This window comes from Cervus elaphus, chromosome 12, assembly GCF_910594005.1.
Source record: "Cervus elaphus chromosome 12, mCerEla1.1, whole genome shotgun sequence".
In the NCBI taxonomy this organism is placed as follows: domain Eukaryota; kingdom Metazoa; phylum Chordata; class Mammalia; order Artiodactyla; family Cervidae; genus Cervus; species Cervus elaphus.
The window spans coordinates 72,354,720-72,375,062 of NC_057826.1; the positions used below are offsets into that span (position 1 = coordinate 72,354,720).

The window sequence follows — 20,343 nt, forward strand, 5'->3', positions numbered from 1 at the left end:
GTGTCCAGATCCAAAATTGCATGGGACGCCATAGGAATAGATAAGGTAGAAAAAATACTGTGTAAGTCCATAAAGGGTAGTGTGCTAACAGAAGCACCATGGTTGGGAAAATAAGTACCCAGAAAAAAATTATATCACTATGAAGACAAGTCTTAAATCCTTCCAGAAAATATAGACACTGAATCTACTGAGAGTTTAGTGAGTTGTGGCACCGTGGAGTGTACTGAGGCTTTACTTTTGCATTGGCAACGTGGGCAGTTGGCCGTAATGATAGCCAGGTTACCCATTGTGAGGGGAAATCAATGTTGTTAAGTCTATGCAGATACTTCAGTTAGACAGCCACATAATAATCGTAGGGGAATTAAATGCCCCAATCACATCAATGGATGTTTTGATATCTTGGTAAATCTGATTCTACTTTAAATCTGTAGGTGAGGTTGTAAAACTGAATCTAAGAGCTTTATGTGTAGCCATGTTTCTCTACTTAAGACATGTTTTACTCTCACTGTGTGAATGTGAAGTATTTTCCTCCATCAATAAGATATTGACAACTTTTATACAAAGTTTTGAAAAAGAAAAAAGCTCTATAAGAATTGGTTTATAGAGACTACTAAGTGCTGATGTAAATCTAATGAAACTCATGTTCCAAAAAGTCTTTTAACTGACTTCTACTGTTTTAAATGTGCTAGCTTTTTCAGAAAAAAATTCTCATAGAAATTATAGCTCAAAAGCTTTTTACATGATCCAAATTCACATAATCAAAACAAATTCTTGAATAATTCAGACTTATTTGATACATTTTTTAAAGTAAAAATTGATGTTTTCCTTGATCTTACCAGTATAGAGCAAAAATAGGCATTTAAAATTAGAAAAAGTATAAAATTATGTGTTCAATCAATTTGAGTTATACTTCTAAGAATATAGTGTGTCCACTTAAACTTAGCATTTAATGTCCTTAGGAATTTTAAGACCTTACCTTACTATCAAATACAGTAATTAGTGGATTGTCTTAGAACAATTTAAAAATAATTTTGAATATCAAAACATTGCATTGTGTGTGTACGTATGTGTGTATGTTTGGGTATGTGACTTATTTATTTATAGAGCATCTATATCTTTTTTATCAAGTTAGCAAATGTGTTAATTTTTGCTACTTTAAGCATAACATTTACTGCCTGTAAAAAGTGTAAATAGAATGTGTGTGGCTGTTGAGGGTTATATATTATATATAAACTTTGCTGGCTTACTAAAATGACTCAGTAACATACTGAGCAGTTTGATAGACTGCTCTCAATTATTCACCTTCAGCAACTCTCAGTGGAATAGAAATTAGTTATGTTGGTTAAAAGTCATAATTAATATGGGTGATTGTGACTATACTAGAATTTAACATGACCCCAAAATACTACTGACTAAGCAAGTAATAGAATGTGGATTTGCTTACCAAGGGGTTAAAGAAAGGACATTATTCTTAAAATATTACCTTTTAAAAAAAAAATCACTGGAGTATAGTTGATTTACAATGTTTCAGATGTATGGCAAAGTGGCTCAGTATCTATCTATCATCTATCCTTTTTCAGATTCTTTTCTACTCTAGGCTATTACAGGATATCGAATATAGTTCCCAGTTCTACTCTGCAGGTTCTTGTTGGTTATCTATTTTATTTATAGTAGTGTGTATCTGTTAGTCCCAAATTTCTAATTTATCCCCCCACCCCCAGTTCCATACTTCTTTCTCAAGACTGTTTTGGCTATTCAGGGTCATTTTTGTTTCTATACAGATTTAAAATGTTTTGTTCCAGTTCTGTGAAAAATGTCATTTGTGACTTGATAATGTTAGGTAGTTAGAATAGGGAAAAAGAGTCCAAAATGGCGGTGGCTAAAAGACCTGGAAGGGAAAGCCCGCGAAAATAGAACAAAGGAAGGTCCGAGGACCAGAGTGAGAACCTCAGGTAAAACAAACAACGCTCCTGCCTAAGCCCAATTTACATAAGACAGGCCCAGGGACAGAGAAACATATAAAAAGAGGAGCCAAAGCCCTCTTCTCCCCTTTTGCTCCCTCTCTCTACCGCGGGGTGGGGCGATCTTCTCTTCGAGTCTTTGGATCGACATGCCCTCACACTTCGAAGATGGATTTTCCTGCTATTATCTAAATAAATAGAGCTGTAACACTGAGCTGTAACACTGATTTATTTAAGAGCTATAACACGGTCCGTTTGAGACCTGAGAGCTATAACACAGTCTGTCCTCCGAAAACTGTGACCCGCCAAGGGGCTTTAATGTCCGTCACTCCAAATTTTTGTTGTGACGAGACAAAGAACCGAGCAACATACACTCGCGTCACAATAAGATTATGTTGACTCTGTAGATTACCTTGGGTAGTATGGTCATTTTAACACTGCCAATTCCTCCAATGTAAGAGCACTGTATATATTTCCGTCTATTTGTGTCATCTTTGATTTCTTTCATCAGTGTCTTATAGTTTCTGGAGTACAGGTCTTTTGTCTTCTTGGGTAGGTTTATCCTAGGTATTTTATTCCCTTTGATGTGATAGTAAATGGAATTGTTTCCTTAATTTTGCTTTCTGATAGTTCAGTTTTAGTGCATAGAAATGCAACAGATTTCTTTATATTAATTTTGTATCTTGAAACTTTACCAAATTCATTGATGAGCTCTCGTAGTTTTCTGGTGATATCTTTGGGATTTTCTATGTATGGTATCATGTCATCTGCAAACAAGGACTGTTTTACTTTTTCTTTTCCAATTTTTATTCTTTTTTCTCTTTTTGCTGGGGTCCAGCCTCGGCAGGATCCAGGGGTACCCTCAGGATGAACGGCGTCGGAGGGAGGGAGAGAGAGAGAGAGAGACAGAGAGAGAGAGACAGAAACAGAGAGAGAGAGACCAGACTGGGGGGGTGCAGCAGAGTCTGGCAAATCTTTATTTTTTACCGTAGCTTTTATATTCTAAGTTTGCGGGGAGCCGGCCTGACTGCTCAGGCCCCTTCTCGGCCCTGAGAGAGATCAAAAGGTCCCTCTCTGTCCCGCCACCCCTGATTTGTTAAAGTGCAAATTGGCCTTTCTCACCTCCCTCAAGGAAATCTCTGCAGCCACCATTTGCCCATTTTCCTGACTCTGATAAGATTATCGGGCTCCTGTGAATGGCTTATGTCTAGGTAGTCTTTACCTGATTGTAAGATGCTGGTGCCATGCTCTGCTGGAGTTAAGATAAAACTCCTAAAACTAGTATCTGCAGTTCTGCACGTATGCAAGTCTTTGATCTAAAATTTGGTGAATCCTGTTAGTATATACATGTATGTTACCCCTCAATAAAGTCGTCGGAATCAGTCACAAGCTGACTCCGTCCCTCTCAACCCCATCTTTCCTAGTCTTTTATTTCTCAGGTGCTCTGGTGATTGCGTCCTCGACCTGTTCATCTAGCCGGCAGGCCCGGCATAAGTTAGTACATTTTTAAGGGGAAGATAGTTTAATATTAATCAGCTTGTCCTACAAGAAACCAGGGTGTTTTCTGCATACTTCTTTGTGAGAGTCTTGTACATTATCTTCTGGCCTTGGGGCCTATTGACATTTTATGACCTAGGTGAATGCAAAGCTGTTTTCCGTAATCTATTCTTTAATGAACACAAAGGTCAGTCCTTTTGCAGAAGTTATCAGTTAAATTTATCTAAAAGGTTTACCACACAAAGACTCTGCAGCTCTGGTGAGGCAGCCCCTGTTGAGCTTTCCTGGTTAAAATGAACAATTCTAAACTCTTATTTTTCTAAATCTTTAACTATAACCGCTTTTAGAATAATATTTTTATGTTCTCTAATAGGGCTTCCTCACCCCCGAAGGGCTCTGTGACCATTAGGGCCTTTATGTGATCAGGTTCTTTATGCTGTTCATGATTAAGGTGTTGTGAGCAGTCATGTGCATTAGTACGCATTTGCCAAGCAGGCTAGAATGCCAGCAAAGGGGTCTAAACTGAAACACTCCTTTCATCCTGAATAATCTTATAGGATACCACCGTCCGGGGGACATATTGATTAAAGTTCTAAGTTGATTCTGTTTGGAGAGAGATCGGGAAGGCCTTCTACCTGTGTCACAGAAATTAGGGAGTAGTCTAATATAGCAACCATCAGAAAGACAGAGATCATCTTTAAGGTGAGCGCCGGGGCAGCTTTTCGAAATCCCTGAGGTCCTGATCTGCCTTGCTTGTCAGGTCTTCTCCTCATGACCTTGTCATGGGTGGGATCTCATGTGCTGGCTCCCGGAATCTTTTTCTTTGATTGTTGTGGCTAGGACTTCCAAAACCATGTATAACAGTGGCAAGAGTGGGCATCCTTGACTTGCTCCTGATCTTAGAAAGAATGCGTTCAGTTTTTCACTGATGAATACGATGTTAACTGTGGATTTGTCAATATAAAGCCTTTATTATATTGAGGCACACTTTCTGGAGAGTTTTTATTTCTTTAATCTTAAATGTCGAATTTGATCAAAATCTTTTCCTGAATCTATTGAGATGATTGTATGGTTTTTATTCATCAATTTGTTAATGTGGTATATCACACTGATTTGCAAATATTGAACCATCCTTCCATCCCTCAGATAAATTTCATCTAGTTAAGGCATGTGATACTTTTAATGTATTATTGGATTGGGTTTGCTAGTATTTTGTTGAGGACTTTTTGTATCTACATTCAACAGTGACATTGGTTTTAATTTTCTTTTTTTTTGTGTGTTACTTGTCTGGTTTTGTTGTCAGGGTGACCTTGGTCTCATTGAATGGCTTTGTGAGCATTCCTTCCTTAGCAATATTTTGAAGTAGTTTGAAAAGAGTAGGTGTTAACTCTTTCTAAATGTTTGGTAGAATTCACCTGTGAACCCATTTGGTTCTGAACTTTTGTTTGTTGGGATTTTCAAAAAATATTGATTCAATTTCGTCTTTTCTCTTCTTCCTGATCCAGCCTTGGGAGATTGTACCACTCTAAGAATTTGTCCATTTCTTCTAGGTTGTCCGTTTTATTTGCAAATATTAATCTCTTATGATCCTTCATATTTTGGTGGTGTTAGTTATAACTTCTTGTTCATTTCTGATTTTACTGATTTTGGCCCTTTCCCTTTTTTTCCTTGATGAGTCTGGCTAAAAGTTTATCACTTGTTTATCATTTCAAAGAATGAACTTTTAGTTTCATTGATCTTTCCTAGTGTTTTTTTTGTTGTTGTTGTTGTTTCTATTTCATTTATTTCTGATCTTTATGATTTCTATCCTTATACTAACTTGGGTTTTGTTTGTTCCTCTGAGATTTAACTTATTCTTTGAGGTAGGCCTGTATGGCCATGAAATTTCCTTTCAGAAGTACTTTTGCTCATCAACATTTAATGATAGCCACTCTGACAGGTGTTAGGTGATATCTCATTGTGGTTTTAACTTGCATCTCTCTGGTGATTAAAGATGTTGAGCATCTTTTCATGTGCCCTTTGGCCATCTGTATGTGTTCTTTGCAAACACGTCTGTTCAGGTTTTCTACCCATTTTTATTTTATTTTATTTTTTCTTTTAGTTTTCTTTTATTTTTTTTCCATTTATTTTTATTAATTGGAGGCTAATTACTTTACAACATTGCAGTGGTTTTTGCCATACATGGACATGAATCAGCCATGGTTTTACATGTGTTCCTCCCACCTCCCTCCCCATCCTATCCCTCCGGGTCGTCCCAGTGCACCAGCCCCGAGCACTTATCTCATGCATCCAACCTGGACTGGTGATCTGTTTCACACTTGATAATATACATGTTTTGATGCTGTTCTCTCAGATCATCCCACCCTCGCCTTCTCGCATAGAGTCCAAAAGTCTGTTCTGTACATCTGTGTCTCTTTTTCTGTCTTGCATATAGGGTTATCATTACCATCTTCCTAAATTCCATATATATGTGTTAGTATACTGTATTGGTGTTTATCTTTCTGGCTTACTTCACTCTGTATAATGGGCTCCAGTTTTATCCATCTCATTAGAACTGATTCAAATGTATTCTTTTTAATGGCTGAGTAATATTCTATTCTGTATATGTACAACAGCTTTCTTATCCATTCGTCTGCTGATGGGCATCTAGGTTGCTTCCATGTCCTGGCTATTATAAACAGTGCTGCGATGAACATTGGGGTGCACGTGTCTCTTTCAGATCTGGTTTCCTCGGTGTGTATGCCCAGGAGTGGGATTGCTGGGTCATATGGCAGTTCTATTTCCAGTTTTTCAAGGAATCTCCACACTGTTCTCCATAGTGGCTGTACTAGTTTGCATTCCCACCAACAGTGTAAGAGGGTTCCCTTTTCTCCACACCCTCTCCAGCATTTATTGCTTGTAGACTTTTGGATAGCAGCCACTCTGACTGGCGTGTAATGGTACCTCATTGAGGTTTTGATTTGCATTTCACTGATAATGAGTGATGTTGAGCATCTTTTCATGTGTTTGTTAGCCATCTGTATGTCTTCTTTGGAGAAATGTCTGTTTAGATCTTTGGCCCATTTTTTGATTGAGTCATTTATTTTTCTGGAATTGAGCTTCAGGAGTTGCTTGTATATTTTTGAGATTAATCCTTTGTCTGTTTCTTCATTTGCTATTATTTTCTCCCATCCTGAAGGCTGTCATTTCACCTTGCTTATAGTTTCCTTTGTTGTGCAAAAGCTTTTAAGTTTCGTTAGGCCCCATGTGTTTATTTTTGCTTTTATTTCCAATATTCTGGGAGGTGGGTCATAGAGGATCCTGCTGTGATTTATGTCAGAGAGTGTTTTGCCTATGTTCTCCTCTAGGAGTTTTATAGTTTCTGGTCTTACATTTAGATCTTTAATCCATTTTGAGTTTATTTTTGTGTATGGTGTAAAAATATGGAATGCTTCACAAATTTGCGTGTCATCCTTGTGCAGGGGCCATGTTAATATTCTCTGTATTGTTCCAATTTTAGTATATGTGCTGCCGAAGCAAGCACTCTACCCATTTTTAAATCAGGTTGTTTGTTTTTATTGATGTCTTGTATGAGCTATTATATATATATATATATATATATGTAAAATAATATAAAAATATAAAAAAATATATATAGGGTATTAACCTCTTATTGGCCATATCATTTGCAAATATTTTCTCCCTTACAGTAGGTTGTCTTCTTGTTTTGTTGATGTTTCCTTTTTTTAAAAAAAGCTTTTAAGATTAATTAGGTCCCATTTGTTTATTTTTGTTTTAATTTCCTTTTCTTTGGGAGTCAGATTCAAGACAGTATTGCTATGTCTTATGGAAATAGTGTTGCACACTTTTTTCCCAGCACCTTAAATATATCCCTCCACTCTTGGTCCTGTAAAGCTTCTGCTGAGGAATCAGCTTATATTCTTATGGGGCTTCCTTTGTATGTGATTAGTTGTTTCTCTCTTGCTCCCTTTAAGATTCTCTTTATTTTTAATTTTGTCATTTTAATTATAATATGTCATGATGTGTTTCTCTTTGGGTTTATCTTTTTTGGGACCTTCTGTGCTTCCCGTATCTTGATGTCTGTTTCTTTTCCCAGAGTAGGAAAGTTTTTAGTCATTATCTTTTCAGAGAATTTCTCTGTCTCCTCTCTCTTTTCCTTCTCAGAGCGCTATAATATGAATATTACACACTTGATGTTGTCCCAGAGTTCCTTTAAACTCATCATTAAAAAATTGTTCTGATTGGGTGCCTTTCACTCTTCCATCTTACAAATTGCTTATCTGTTCTGTACTATCTAGTGTCTTGTTGATTCCCTCTCATTATTTTTTGTTTCAGTTATTGAATTCTTCATTTGTGATTAGTTTTCTTACATTTTCTGACTCTGATAACATTCTCACTGAGTTCTTCCTTTGTTTTTTTGAGATTGATAAACATGCTTATAACTATTTTTAAAAAACTCTTTTATCAGGTGAATTACTTACCCCCATTTCATTAGGGGTTTTTCTATTCTTTCATTTCATTCTTTTGTTTGGAACATATCCCCCTTGTCTTCTCATTTGGTTTCGCCAATGATTCTTGCTTCTGTGATAGGTGAAATAGCTACCTCTCCCTGGTGGCTGAGATAGTAAAGAATTTGCCTGCAGTGCAGGAGACGCGGGTTTGATTCCTGGGTTGGGAAGATCCCCTGGAGAAGGAAAGGCAACCCACTCCGGTATTCCCATGGGCAGAGAGGCCTGGTGGGCTATTGTATATGGGGTTGCAAAAAGTCAGACACGACCGAGTGACTAACACTAACACTAACCCTGGTCTTGAAAAACCTTTTGTAGGAGCATACTTTGAGTTGACAGGGTGTGCCTTGGGGCTTTGGCCATTAGGCTGGAGTGTGAGCCTTATACTGGGAATAGTATCTGGGGAGTGCTATGCCTAACGCCACTTTGGAAGGAAGACTGGGGATTGAGAAGGTGCAGATGAGGGAGATCCCCAAAGTTCACTAGCAACTCTGATATCCAAGAGTGTTCCAGAAGTTCCCTGCCCATTTGACAGATGATCTAAAGTTATTAAATGGATTTTTTTCCCCATCTAGTCCAGGTGCCCATTAAACTGCTATTTTTTCACTGTGTCTAACAGTGAGTGAGTTTGTATTCTGCCCTTTAGCTACATCCCTCCTTGCCACAATTTGCCATGATGATTTAGGGTTCCCATGGGTACCACATTCCATCATTCCCACCTGTGTTTATGTAGACTACCTCTGTGCATTAGCTGTTCAGTCAGCTATTTGATCTTCAGCAATACTTGCTCCACATGTAGGTACAGATTCAGTGTGCTTATGGGAGGAGATGAGTTCAGGGTCTTTCTAAGCTGTCATTTTGCCCTTCTCCCAGTCAGGGAGTACTGTGGTTGTACAGTTCCTTGGAAGGAAAGATGACCTGTGGTACAGATCTTACTAATCTGTGGACAAGGCTAATTGCTGATGTGTTTGTTTAAGAACTAAGAAAGAACAAGAGTATAAGTTTCTTGAGATGCAATCTAGGCTGAATTATGTGGATGGACTTTTCAGAGAGGGCAGAGAGAATGCCCATGTAAAAGTCCATTAGAGATTATTCACTATACAGGAACAAGGTAACTTGCCTCTGTGATGTAAATCAGCCTCTTTTCCTTAGGATAGTACTGCTTCATTGATACCTTATACTGTTCATTCTTAATGGATTCTAAAGTGTGGCCATAGAAACATAGTTGAAGTCTCTGCATAGACACAACAACATGAGTTTCCCCTTACCACAGGTGATCTGGCTACCACCATGACTGACTGTGCAAGTTTGTAAGGCAGAAGTAAAGCCTGATCACAATGGATGGAGCCACACCTCACCATGCTGTCAGTATACTCGCCATCCACCTGTTCTGGAAGGATTAGGGACTTGTCTTCATAGGGATATGAATTTGTTCTGGGTATTGATTTTTCTTCCCCAACCATAGTGCTTCTGCTAGTACTACCATTATGGACTAATAGAACATTTTTTGCCCTACTTATTCCCATGCAACTTTGGCTCTGGAGACGTTTTTATAAAAAGTGAAGTGTCACAACAGGCTTATTTCCTTAGAATTCACTAGACTTACTCGCACTCAATAACCGAGAAACATCTCATGGATATAGTGGAGGAATGGCTTGATGAATGGTCAGATTTTTTGTCAACTGGGAGGTGAACAACTTAAAAGTTTACGAGGCTGCCTATTTGATGCAGCAAATAACTTAAACCAGTGGCTGCTATATATTGTCCTCAGCCTGATAGCTAGCATATATGAATCCCAAGGGTAAAAAGTCACTTTAACAATAGGACCGAACTATTTATTATGGGAATTTATGTTTTTTATTGGAAAAGGAAATGGCAACCCAATCCAGTATTCTTGTCTGGGAAATCCCATGGACAGAGGAGCCTGGTGGACTAAGTCCATGGGGTCGCAAAGAGTCAGACACGACTGAGAAACTGAAGATGAAGATGCTTCTTGTTATTGTGAACTTTGGTTTAGTAGGTTCAGACGTCCTAGTGCCCCAGGGAAGAATATTCCAAAGGGAACATAGCGAAGACTGGCCTCTGACAACTTTGAGGTCTTCATATCGCTGAATCACTAAATGGAAAAGGGCTTGCCTCTGACAATTGATGGAACTAGGGAAACACTGAAAATGGAAGCTCATAAACCATGTATTGTAACATTTGAAGATTATAAATCAAAGAAACAAAATCTTGAGTGCAGTGTGTTCTATCCTTTAGTGTTGATTAACATAAATGTGTTGTTTCCTCTTTGTCTCTAGTGTCTTTTTTTGGCTGCACTGCATGGCTTGTGGGATCTTAGTTCCCTGACCAGGGATTGAACCTGGAGCCACAGCAGTGCAAATGCCAAGTCCTAACACATGGACCACCAGGGAATTTCCTCTAGTGTCTTATTATGAGTCTTTAGTACCTTTGTTCTGGTCCAACCAAATAGGTCCCTTAGGGGTAAAGTCCCTTGATCCATGAACTCCTTCTAAATTCTGATCTTTGCAGTATCACTTGATTATTGTCCCCTAGAGCTGTTAATAACCTTTGTTTACCACATGTGGCAAAATTTTATGGAATTTTTTGTTAGCACAAGAAAATCTAAGACTATATGAGGATTCCCTTTTCTTTGTACAGGTAAAATAGAAGGCTGAGAATAAATTTAACATTAAGGCAAGTAACTTTAGTGTTATATATGATACTGTTTTGGAACTGCTGTGGACATGAGCCACATCTTTAGGTTCATGAGTGGTATCATAAAGCAGGATAGCTAGTGTCTAGGGGTAACAAATTGACCATTCAGTTCAGTTGAGTCACTTCATCGTGTCCGACTCTCTGCAACCCCATGAACTGCAGCACACCAGGCTTTCCTGTCCATCACCAACTCCTGGAGCTGGCTCAAACTCTTATCCATCAAGTCGGTGGTGCCATCCAACCATCTCATCCTCAATAATCCTCTTCTCCTCCTGCCTTCAATCTTTCCCAGCGTCTGGGTCTTTTCCAGTGAGTCAGTTCTTTGCATCCAGTGGCCAAAGTATTGGAGCTTCAGCTTTAGCATCAGTCCTAATTGACCATTAGTGGAGCATAATTGTGAAAAGGGTATTGGAATATTGAATAAGGTAAACTGACCTTGAATTGAGCTAGGATCACAGTGCTAGAGTAAAGTGAAAGATATTAGGAAAATTGAAATGACTTTATAATGTTGGGGGTCAGCATTCTGTTGTTAGTGATAATTACATGAGTGATTCTCAACCTCTACAATTTGATGAACAGGTAAGGAAAATTGGTGACACATAAACTAAGAAAACAAGGGTTCTTATTATCTCCATTCATTTACCAAAAGAGATAAAGTATAAACTGATTCTCTTCTGTGAACTGGGAAACAAATTCATTTAGTACATGCAAAATTTTCAAGCTGGAAAAGTGTATAACTGATACATGAATATAAGAGAAACCCAAAGCCCCAAAGCTGAATAAATTATTTCCAACTATGTCACTTTAAGTTATGATGTGGAAAATGATATGAAATGACACAAATGATATGAAAACTACCAAGAGAGCAAGTTGGTTCTCCTGCTCTCTTATGTGCTTTAATATTTTCTCTAAACTATAGATAGAAAGCAGAAAATTTTAGAGAAAGCTGACAAAAGTGATTTTTTTGGGGGAAGTGAAAGATAGGGGGGTAAAGTGATCCTAAGAGGAAATATAAAAGGGATTGAGTTTTTGAGTCTTAGGAATATAAGTGGTGATATAATTTGCTGGGTTTATGTATGGAGAAAGTTAATTCAAAAGGACACAAAATTTATTTATATGGCATGTAATCATAAAAAGTAAAAGAAGTGGTCTTAAATTAGGGAAGGTAGATTTTTATTTGGATGTGGAGAAGAATTTATGGCAGTTTGAAAGATAAATTGCTGGACATTTTAGCTAATGGAAGTTACAACGTCTCAATATTTTTAGATTGAGAAGGAAATTTATACAGATGACAGTTTATATTTTCAAAACCAAGAGATGTCTATAGGCCTCATTCAGATTGATAATTCTATTACTTGGAACCCCGGCTACCAATATTTTCCTCATCTATAAAGTTAAATGTCTGGGAATCTGTTTCTGGAAGATTGATCAGTTCTATATGGGCCAAGACAATGAATTAATTATCATAAAAGGCAAAGAGCTAGACCTCTTCTTTCATATCATGAACACTTAATTAACTAAAACAAATGGTTGTAATTAAGTGTTGAGAAAAATAGCCTAACAGCTTAATTCTTTTGAACAAGACCAACCTGTAAGAGAATGTGGTTTCAGAATCAATCAGGAGATTGATTGTAGGTATTTGATGACTTCTAGATGAACAGACATCATATGCTGGTGTCTCCATCCTGAATCCCTGAGCTCAAGGCAATAGTCACAGATACCCACTTCAAACTAAGAGTTTTTTTTTTAAGCTTAAATGTTTTAATAGAGATCAAATTGCCATAACTTGATGTTGTATGTGTATAATGCTTCGCCATTAATATTGTACAATGTGCTTAACTAATTACCATGGGGGAAAAAAAGCATCAAATAATCAGTAGTGTAATAGCATTTCAAAAAAGCTCTTGAGAAACTTTTAGATAACTCTGAAGCTAGAACTTCATGTAGACATTAAACAAAGCAAAAGCAAATTTCTGTCTAAAGTAGTCAAGCTCCCAGAGACAACATAGGATTGTGGTTTCCAGGGAGGAAGAAATGGGAAGTTGTTTAATAGATACAGAGGTTCAGTTTTGCAAGGTGAAAAAACTCCAGAGAAAGAAAAAGAAAGGAAAGGAAGATTTATGACATGACACATGAGTTTTTAAAAAGAATACCACTTTACAGATGACTATTAATACCAGATACAGGAAACTATTGGTTTAACTGGTGGGCAGAGGAGAAGTGGGGCTTTCCTGGTGACTCAGTGTAAAGAATCTGCCGGCAACGCAGGTGACACAGAACAGGCGGGTTAGATCCCTGGGTCGGGAAGCACCCCTCCCCCGCAGGAGGAACTGGCAACCCACTGCAGAATTCTTGTTTTTAGAATCCCATGGACAGAGGAGTGTGGAGGGCCACAGTCCATTGGATCACAAATCAAACTGTGAATCTTTATATTCTCTGATATTTGGTTGGATATTTCTCTCTCTCTCTTTTTATTACATATAGGTAAAATTTACTTTTGACTAATTCTAATATTCTTGTTTCCAGTACTCATTCCAGAGTAACTAAAGAACAGTAGTGTTTTCCTATTAGGTTCCATGTTTATATTTTATTCTCCTGTAAAATAATTTTCCCACAAATTTCCAGTTCTTATGTAGTAGAATTTACTGGAGACCCAAAGGGCAAATAAACTTAAATCTGATGTATGTAACTGATAAAGTGAAAATGAAAGTCGTTCATTCATGTCTGATTCTTTGCAACCCCGTGGACTATACAGTCCATGGAATTCTCCAGGCCAGAACACTGGAGTGGGTGGCCTTTTGCTTCTCGAGGGGATCTTCCCAACTCAGGGATGGAACCCAGGTCTCCTGCATTGCAGGCGGATTCTTTACCAACTGAGCCACAAGGGAAGCCCAAGAATACTGGAGTGGGTAGCCTAATCCTTCTCCAGGGGATCTTCTGTACCCAGGAATCGAAAGAGAGGGTCTCCTGCATTGCAGGCAGATTCTTTACCAACTGAGCTATCAGAGAAGCCCACGTATTGCGACTCCATGTATTACACAGTCCATGGAATTCTCCAGGCCAGAATGCTGGAGTGGGTGGCCTTTCCCTTCTCCAGGGGAATCTTCCCAACCGAGGGATCAAACTCAGGTCTCCCACATTGCAGGTAGATTCTTTACCAGCTGAGCCATGAGGGAAGCCCGTATAACTGATATAGATTATGGAGAAAGTCTTCCAAGAGACGAAGTGGTTAAAAGATACCTGCAGACACAGTATTAGTTATAAGTTGTTTGTGATTGTAAAATTTCTAAAGAGTGGATCCAGAAAGTAATGAAAATCACATCCCATAAACGACCTCTTACTTAAAGTAGGCCTTGTTTTTCTTCTCTTTGTCATTATACACATACTTTCCTTAGCTCCTCTTCCTTATTAGTTTTCATTTTGACACAGTTTACTTGTTTTTTCTTAATTATTTTTTGTTTTTATAATATCTATTTTCTGGGCTGATTTTTTTTTTTTTTTTTTTTGGTCTCTTTAGAACTCTTCTCATTTTTTTTTTTAAATCCATCTTCTTAGTTATATTATCATCCATATCTTCTTGTTTTTCAATCACTCAGTTAGATCCTCTTATATCTTTGTTGAATTGTTAGAATATAAATATATGATTTACTGAATCTATTACTATGTGAATTGCAATCTGATTTGTCCATGCTGAAGGCTACCTTTGTTATATTTACATCATAATTTCCACCTCACTGAAACCTTTAGCTTGCATTTGATGGAGGCAATGTTTTTAGTGTCTTCCACCTTCCTTTTTATTCTAAGCATGTGTTAGCAGTTGAGATTACAAAAAAGGATAAGCACAATTCTTCCCCTCAATCCACTTATGTTTATAACTATTAATATAATGTATTAATAACATGGTAAGTGATACGTTGGGGGCATGGATAAAGTGCTATGAATAGGAACAAAGAAGGCATGAATCTGCTTAGACTGTGAAGAGGAGATGGAAATGGGATAGTATGTGGCCTTCTCAGATAAAAACAGGTGATGTTGGATCATGAGGTTCAAGAAAGGACGTAGGAAAAGTGAGATATGAAATAGGGTTGAAAAGTACCAGATTCAAGCAGGCTTTGATTGATCTGTTAGGAGTTTGGGGTTCACCCGGAAGCAAAAAAAGACTCATTAAACCGTTAACACTATGATTCAGTCTGTTTTGAAAGTTGCTGGATTTTTGTTGAAATTGCAAAAACAGTTGAGGGAGAGGATCCCAACGAGGTTTCACAGTACTTCTAGTGAGAACTGATGAAAGGTAGGGGCAGTGGGAAGAGAAAGGAACAGATTTATGTCAGATGCACTCAATTAAGAAGGAAATTGTGACGTATTTCACCCATTTAATAAGTACTGAAAACTGTATGTTTGGCATCATTCAATACAGAAATAACAGGGGACATTTGTTATTTCACTATCAGATTTTTTTGGTAGTGAATTATTACAAATAAAATTGAATTCACTCATCCTGTAAAATTCCTATTTTTCCCTCCCCAGAGAAAATCATTATTCTGAAGTTGTTGGATAGGCTTTTTGTTCAAACTTTTATACTTCTAATATGAATATATATACATACATAAAATATTTCTTGTATATATTTAATATTTTTAATAATTACTGAGTGTTTTTGAAGCCACAAAATTACATAATTTTGAACTTATTATTTTATAATTTGATGTTTTTAATACTTTTTGAGATTCAAAAAATGATAACAATTATAAATCTGATTAATTCAGTTTCCTTTCCAAATAATTCCTTTCTTGTATTAGTTTATAATAATTTACTTATATGTGACTTCATTTTGGACCTCATTATTTCCATTACCAGGAGCATTAAAGAGAAGGACTTAACTGGATTTGATGACAAATACTCACAGTATTTTTGTTGTTGTTGTTAGTCACTCAGTTGTGTTCGACTCTTTGTGACCCCATGGGCTGTAGCCTGGCAGGTTCCTCTGTCCATGGGATTCTCCAGGCAAGAATACTGGAGTGGGTTGCCATTTCCTTCTCCAGGCTCTCACAGTATAACATCTCGTAAACACTAGTTTTCTACATTCCACAGATGGGAAAAGTTTTCAGAGATAAAATGTATATTACCCAAGATCACCAAGTTATTAGGGTACAACACAAAATACATATTTTTTCAGATATTGAAGCCTATACTTATTTTATTATCCCATGCAGCTTCTTAAAAAATAATAAAAAAATAATTGCTATGAGGTATTCTAAGAACTAAAGTAGAGACAAATTCAAAGAATGATGCAATTATGCACAGAAGCCATCTTTAATATTGTGTCAGATGGAGTCTAGAGTCCATGTATGAGATGATATTGATGAGCAACCTTAATACACTTTGACCTGAACTGGGAGCTCAAGGTTTTTACTGAAGCCCTATTATGTCCTCTAGCACTCTTCAGGGCACTGTGGAGTTTGTTTTTTATTTTTTTTAATTTTTGTGTATTTATTACTGTGGAGTTTATAAAGAAGTATGATGGGTAGAATTGTCTTATAATCCAGCTAGAGAGTTACAGTGAAACACTGGAAATCAGAAAATGACTCAGGTTGGAGGAATCCAGAGTGATTTCATGAAGAAGGTAGAACTTGAATTCAGGCAAGGCATCCTCAGGAAGTCATGAATAAAGGAAAAAAATAAAGCAGAAAATTGGGGAGGAGACTTGGGTTTTAGTAGATTTGGGTTTTAGTATAAGCTCTAACACTAAGTAGACTTGGTCAAGTTATTTAACATATTTGGGTATTTATTTCCTGCTCTATAATGACAAGTGATTTTCCTAAATAAGGGATATTGAATTTAACAATAGATCCCAAAGTTGACCTCATTGATTTCAGTCTCTTTGACTAGACTGAAGACTTCTTTTTAGCCTTGCACTTACCACTGGTTTCCCACCAGACAAAATTTTCACTTTCCTAAATTCCCCAGACCCTTGATCTTTCCATCTTTACTCACATGCTTGTCTAACACAAGCAAATGAATTTGATCTTTTAAAAAACTTGGGGGTAGGGCCACCAACACCCTGGACAGTGGAAAATATATGTATAGGTTTTGTCTCCCCCTAAGCTTAAGTACTAATAGCCTATTATTCACTGGAAGACTTACCAAAAATATAAACAATGGATGAACACACAGCTTGTATTTATGTGTAATATATGCTATATTCTTACAATAAAGTAAACTCTAAGAAAGAAAACATTTTTAAGAAAATCATAAGGAAAAGAAAGTCTATCTACAGTGCTATAACTTTGTATCATCTGTTTACAAGATAAATCATCTGTCAGTGACTACATCTGCTTGTCTTAGGGGATACCATATATTGTGGATTTTATATATATTACTAATTCTAGACATCAAAAATGAAAAGATAATGGGAAAATAAATTCATATTTAATTACAGTCATAACAATTTATGTACTGTTAACAAAGAAGCAGCAATATAATTGCTTTATGGTAGCTTTGGGTAGTTGATGCAATTTCTTCATGGCAGCCCTGCCTATATAATAGTGAATAAATCATTATAAAATTTTAATGGCATATAGTATTGCAGTCATATTCATAACAGTGTTGGAAACATTGCTATATTTTTAAAAAGCCCACTTATCAGTGACTATAGGCAGCTTGCAGTTTCTCCAATTGAGAAAGATAGAGAGACATACTGTATGGTAAAGTAAGTTTTTGGAATCACTTATAAAAGAGTAATAAAATTAACAAATGATTAATTTTATATTAAATATTACTCACCTAATATCTATATAAGTATAGGCTATCCACGTCAATACAAGCCATACTATTAATACATGTTCTACATGTAAATTTTTGCATTTCCATATATCTATTGCAAAAATCACATCTATGGAGACTTGGACTGTTCAAAAACAGGTTGTATGAGTGTCAACTGTACATATTATTTACCCTTTCAACAAAAATTTTTTGTGATTTTAATTTTTGATACATTGGGTTGAAGAAGAAGTTTTGGTACTTAACTTTATGGGGCTTGCAGTCCAGATGGAAAGGAGAAATTGAGTAAATAATAAATTAGGAAAGGAGAAATTGAGTAAATAATAAATTCCATTTGTGACCCAGAAGACTGTAATGTACCAGGCTCCTCTGTCCATGGCATTTGCCAGGCAAGAACACTGGAGTGGGTTGCCATTTCCATCTCCAGGGAATCTTACCAACCCAGGGATCAAACCTGCTTCTCCTGCTTGGTAGGTGGATTCTTTACCACCGTGGCTTCAAAAAGCCTGTGGCTCAGTGGTAAGGAATCCACATGCAATGCAGGAGCTTCAGAAGATGGGAGTTCAATCCCTGGTTTGGAAAGATCCCCTGGAGGAGAACATGACTACCCACTCCAGTATTCTAGCCTGGAGAGTCCCATGGACAGAGGAGCCCAGCAGCTACAGTCCATGGGGTTGCAAAGAGTTGGACACCACTGAAGTGACTTCACACCGGGGAAGACCTTTCATCACGTTATGCATTTCATAATTTTAAGCTTTTCAAATCAACATGTAAGTACCTTAAAGCAGTGTTTCTCAAATTACTTGTGTCAAAGGATAGGTTTATTTTTAATTTATACTCTTACATGGACTATTATTTTGATAAAATATAAAAACATAAACTTTAGTGCCACTGTAACGTCAAAAAGCTAGAGAAGTTTCTGAATATTCAGTCACAGACTCTCTACCAAATATGACACAAACTGGTAACAGACACTTCACAGACTTGCACCTCTCTGTGTGGGCCACTTTTTCGTTGCTTCAAGGAGTTCAAATATGAATGGTCATAATCTCTGCCTTCAAGAAGTTTACAATCCCCTTGGTGAGTTAGAACTGTACCTAGTTCAAATTAATACAAAGGGTAGTAAAATAAATGGCTAGTAATAATAAAACAAGAATTTGTAGATGTGGTAAACATCTGAGTAATACTGAAGATGAAATGTTCCCACCAGAAGGGCCAGAGGAAGGTAACTTCCTGAGAGATTGCAATAGTGATTAGTTCTATATGACTGAGGTAGGTCATATTAATTTAAAATCCAAAGTCAAAAGGTTTGGGGTTGACTTCCTGTTACTCTTGTTGACCATCATGTATTTCATGAGTAATATCAGAGCACTCACCCTGAAAGGAAAAAGAAGGTATGAGATGGAAAGACAACTTGATGGTAGAGAATAGTTCCACATGACAGCAACTACTTTTTCTGTGTGATCATGCTGCAAAGGCTGTGAGGTAATTTGCATGCTGAAGTAGAAATAGGCTTGCATAACTTTGATTTCTCTTCTAGTTTATTAACATAATCATCATAATTTACATTTTTTCTATTGTTCTTCAGGTAGCAAAACCTACAAAGCCAATGTATGGAGCAAATCAGTCTATGGTGTCAGAGTTTGTGTTCCTGGGACTCATCAATTCCTGGGAGATTCAACTTCTCCTCTTTGTGTTCTCCTCTAGTTTTTACATAGCAAGCACAATGGGAAACTTGCTCATTATGCTCACTGTTATTTCTGACCCTCATTTACACTCCTCCATGTACTTTCTGTTGGCCAACCTCTCCTTCATTGATCTGGGATTTTCTACTATCTTTTCTCCCAAGATGATTTATGACCTTTTCAGAAAGCATAAAGTTATCTCTTTTAGTGGCTGCATCACTCAGATCTTCTTCATCCACTTCATTGGTGGTGTGGAGGTGGTGCTTCTCATAGCCATGGCCTTTGACAGATACGTTGCCATATGTAAGCCTCTCCATTATCTGACCATCATGAGTCCAAGGATGTGCATTTTCTTTATAGTGGCTGCCTGGATGATTGGCCTTATTCACTCCATGGTTCAACTAGCTTGCGTGGTAAACTTACCCTTCTGTGGCCCAAATGTGTTGGACAGCTTTTACTGTGACCTTCCTCAGTTGATCAAACTTGCCTGCATAGACACATACGAACTAGAGTTCATGGTCACGGCCAACAGTGGATTCATCTCTGTTGGCTCCTTCTTCATTCTGATCATTTCCTACATTATCATCATTCTCACTGTTCAGAAACAGTCTTCAGTGGGTTCATCCAAGGCTCTGTCCACACTTTCAGCTCACATCACTGTAGTAGTCTTGTTCTTTGGTCCTTTGATGTTTTTTTATATATGGCCATTTTCCTCCCCACACCTGGGTAAGTTTCTGGCTATATTTGATGCAGTTCTTACTCCTTTCCTGAATCCTGTTATTTACACATTCAGGAATCATGAAATGAGGGTTGCAATGAGGAGAGTATGCAAACAGCTAGTGAGTTACAGGAGATCTCTAAAGTGATGAGGGATTTCTTCACTGTATTGTGAAGAGCTCTTGTTTTGTTCCCCACCCCCCCACCCCGCCCCCGAAGAGTTCTTGTTGATTACTAATGCTCAGTGTTGATGGTCACACTCAGAATCTTTTGTTTGTCCTTGATTTGATTACACAAAGATATTGAGTCCATTTTGTCTTTCACTTAGGAAGCAGGGGCATTCACCTTTGAAAAGAGACTTACATATAGAGTATTTAAAATCAAAGTTTACAGAAACCTTGAGCCTAAATTCGTAAGGAATAATGTTTATAAGAAGTAATTTTTAGAAATACCTTGGAGGGAAGATTTCTTTTAGGC

At 37.3% G+C, this 20,343-nt stretch overlaps 1 protein-coding gene and 1 non-coding gene across 2 annotated transcripts; one reads left to right on the forward strand and one right to left on the reverse strand.

Moving 5' to 3' along the window:
- Positions 1-6,874: 6,874 nt before the first annotated feature.
- Positions 6,875-6,981, reverse strand: LOC122705960. The gene has a single exon (XR_006344229.1). It is a non-coding gene; the product is annotated as a U6 spliceosomal RNA (small nuclear RNA).
- Positions 6,982-19,073: 12,092 nt separating this feature from the next.
- On the forward strand, positions 19,074-20,015 carry LOC122705234 (olfactory receptor 4F3/4F16/4F29-like). The gene has a single exon (XM_043920474.1). The coding sequence runs from the start codon at positions 19,074-19,076 to the stop codon at positions 20,013-20,015; it is 942 nt and encodes a 313-aa protein (XP_043776409.1).
- Positions 20,016-20,343: the final 328 nt, after the last annotated feature.

Coding starts and splice junctions, on each gene's coding strand:
- LOC122705234 (XM_043920474.1), top strand. CDS start 19,074: ATGTATGGAGCAAATCAGTCTATGGTGTCAGAGTTTGTGTTCCTGGGA.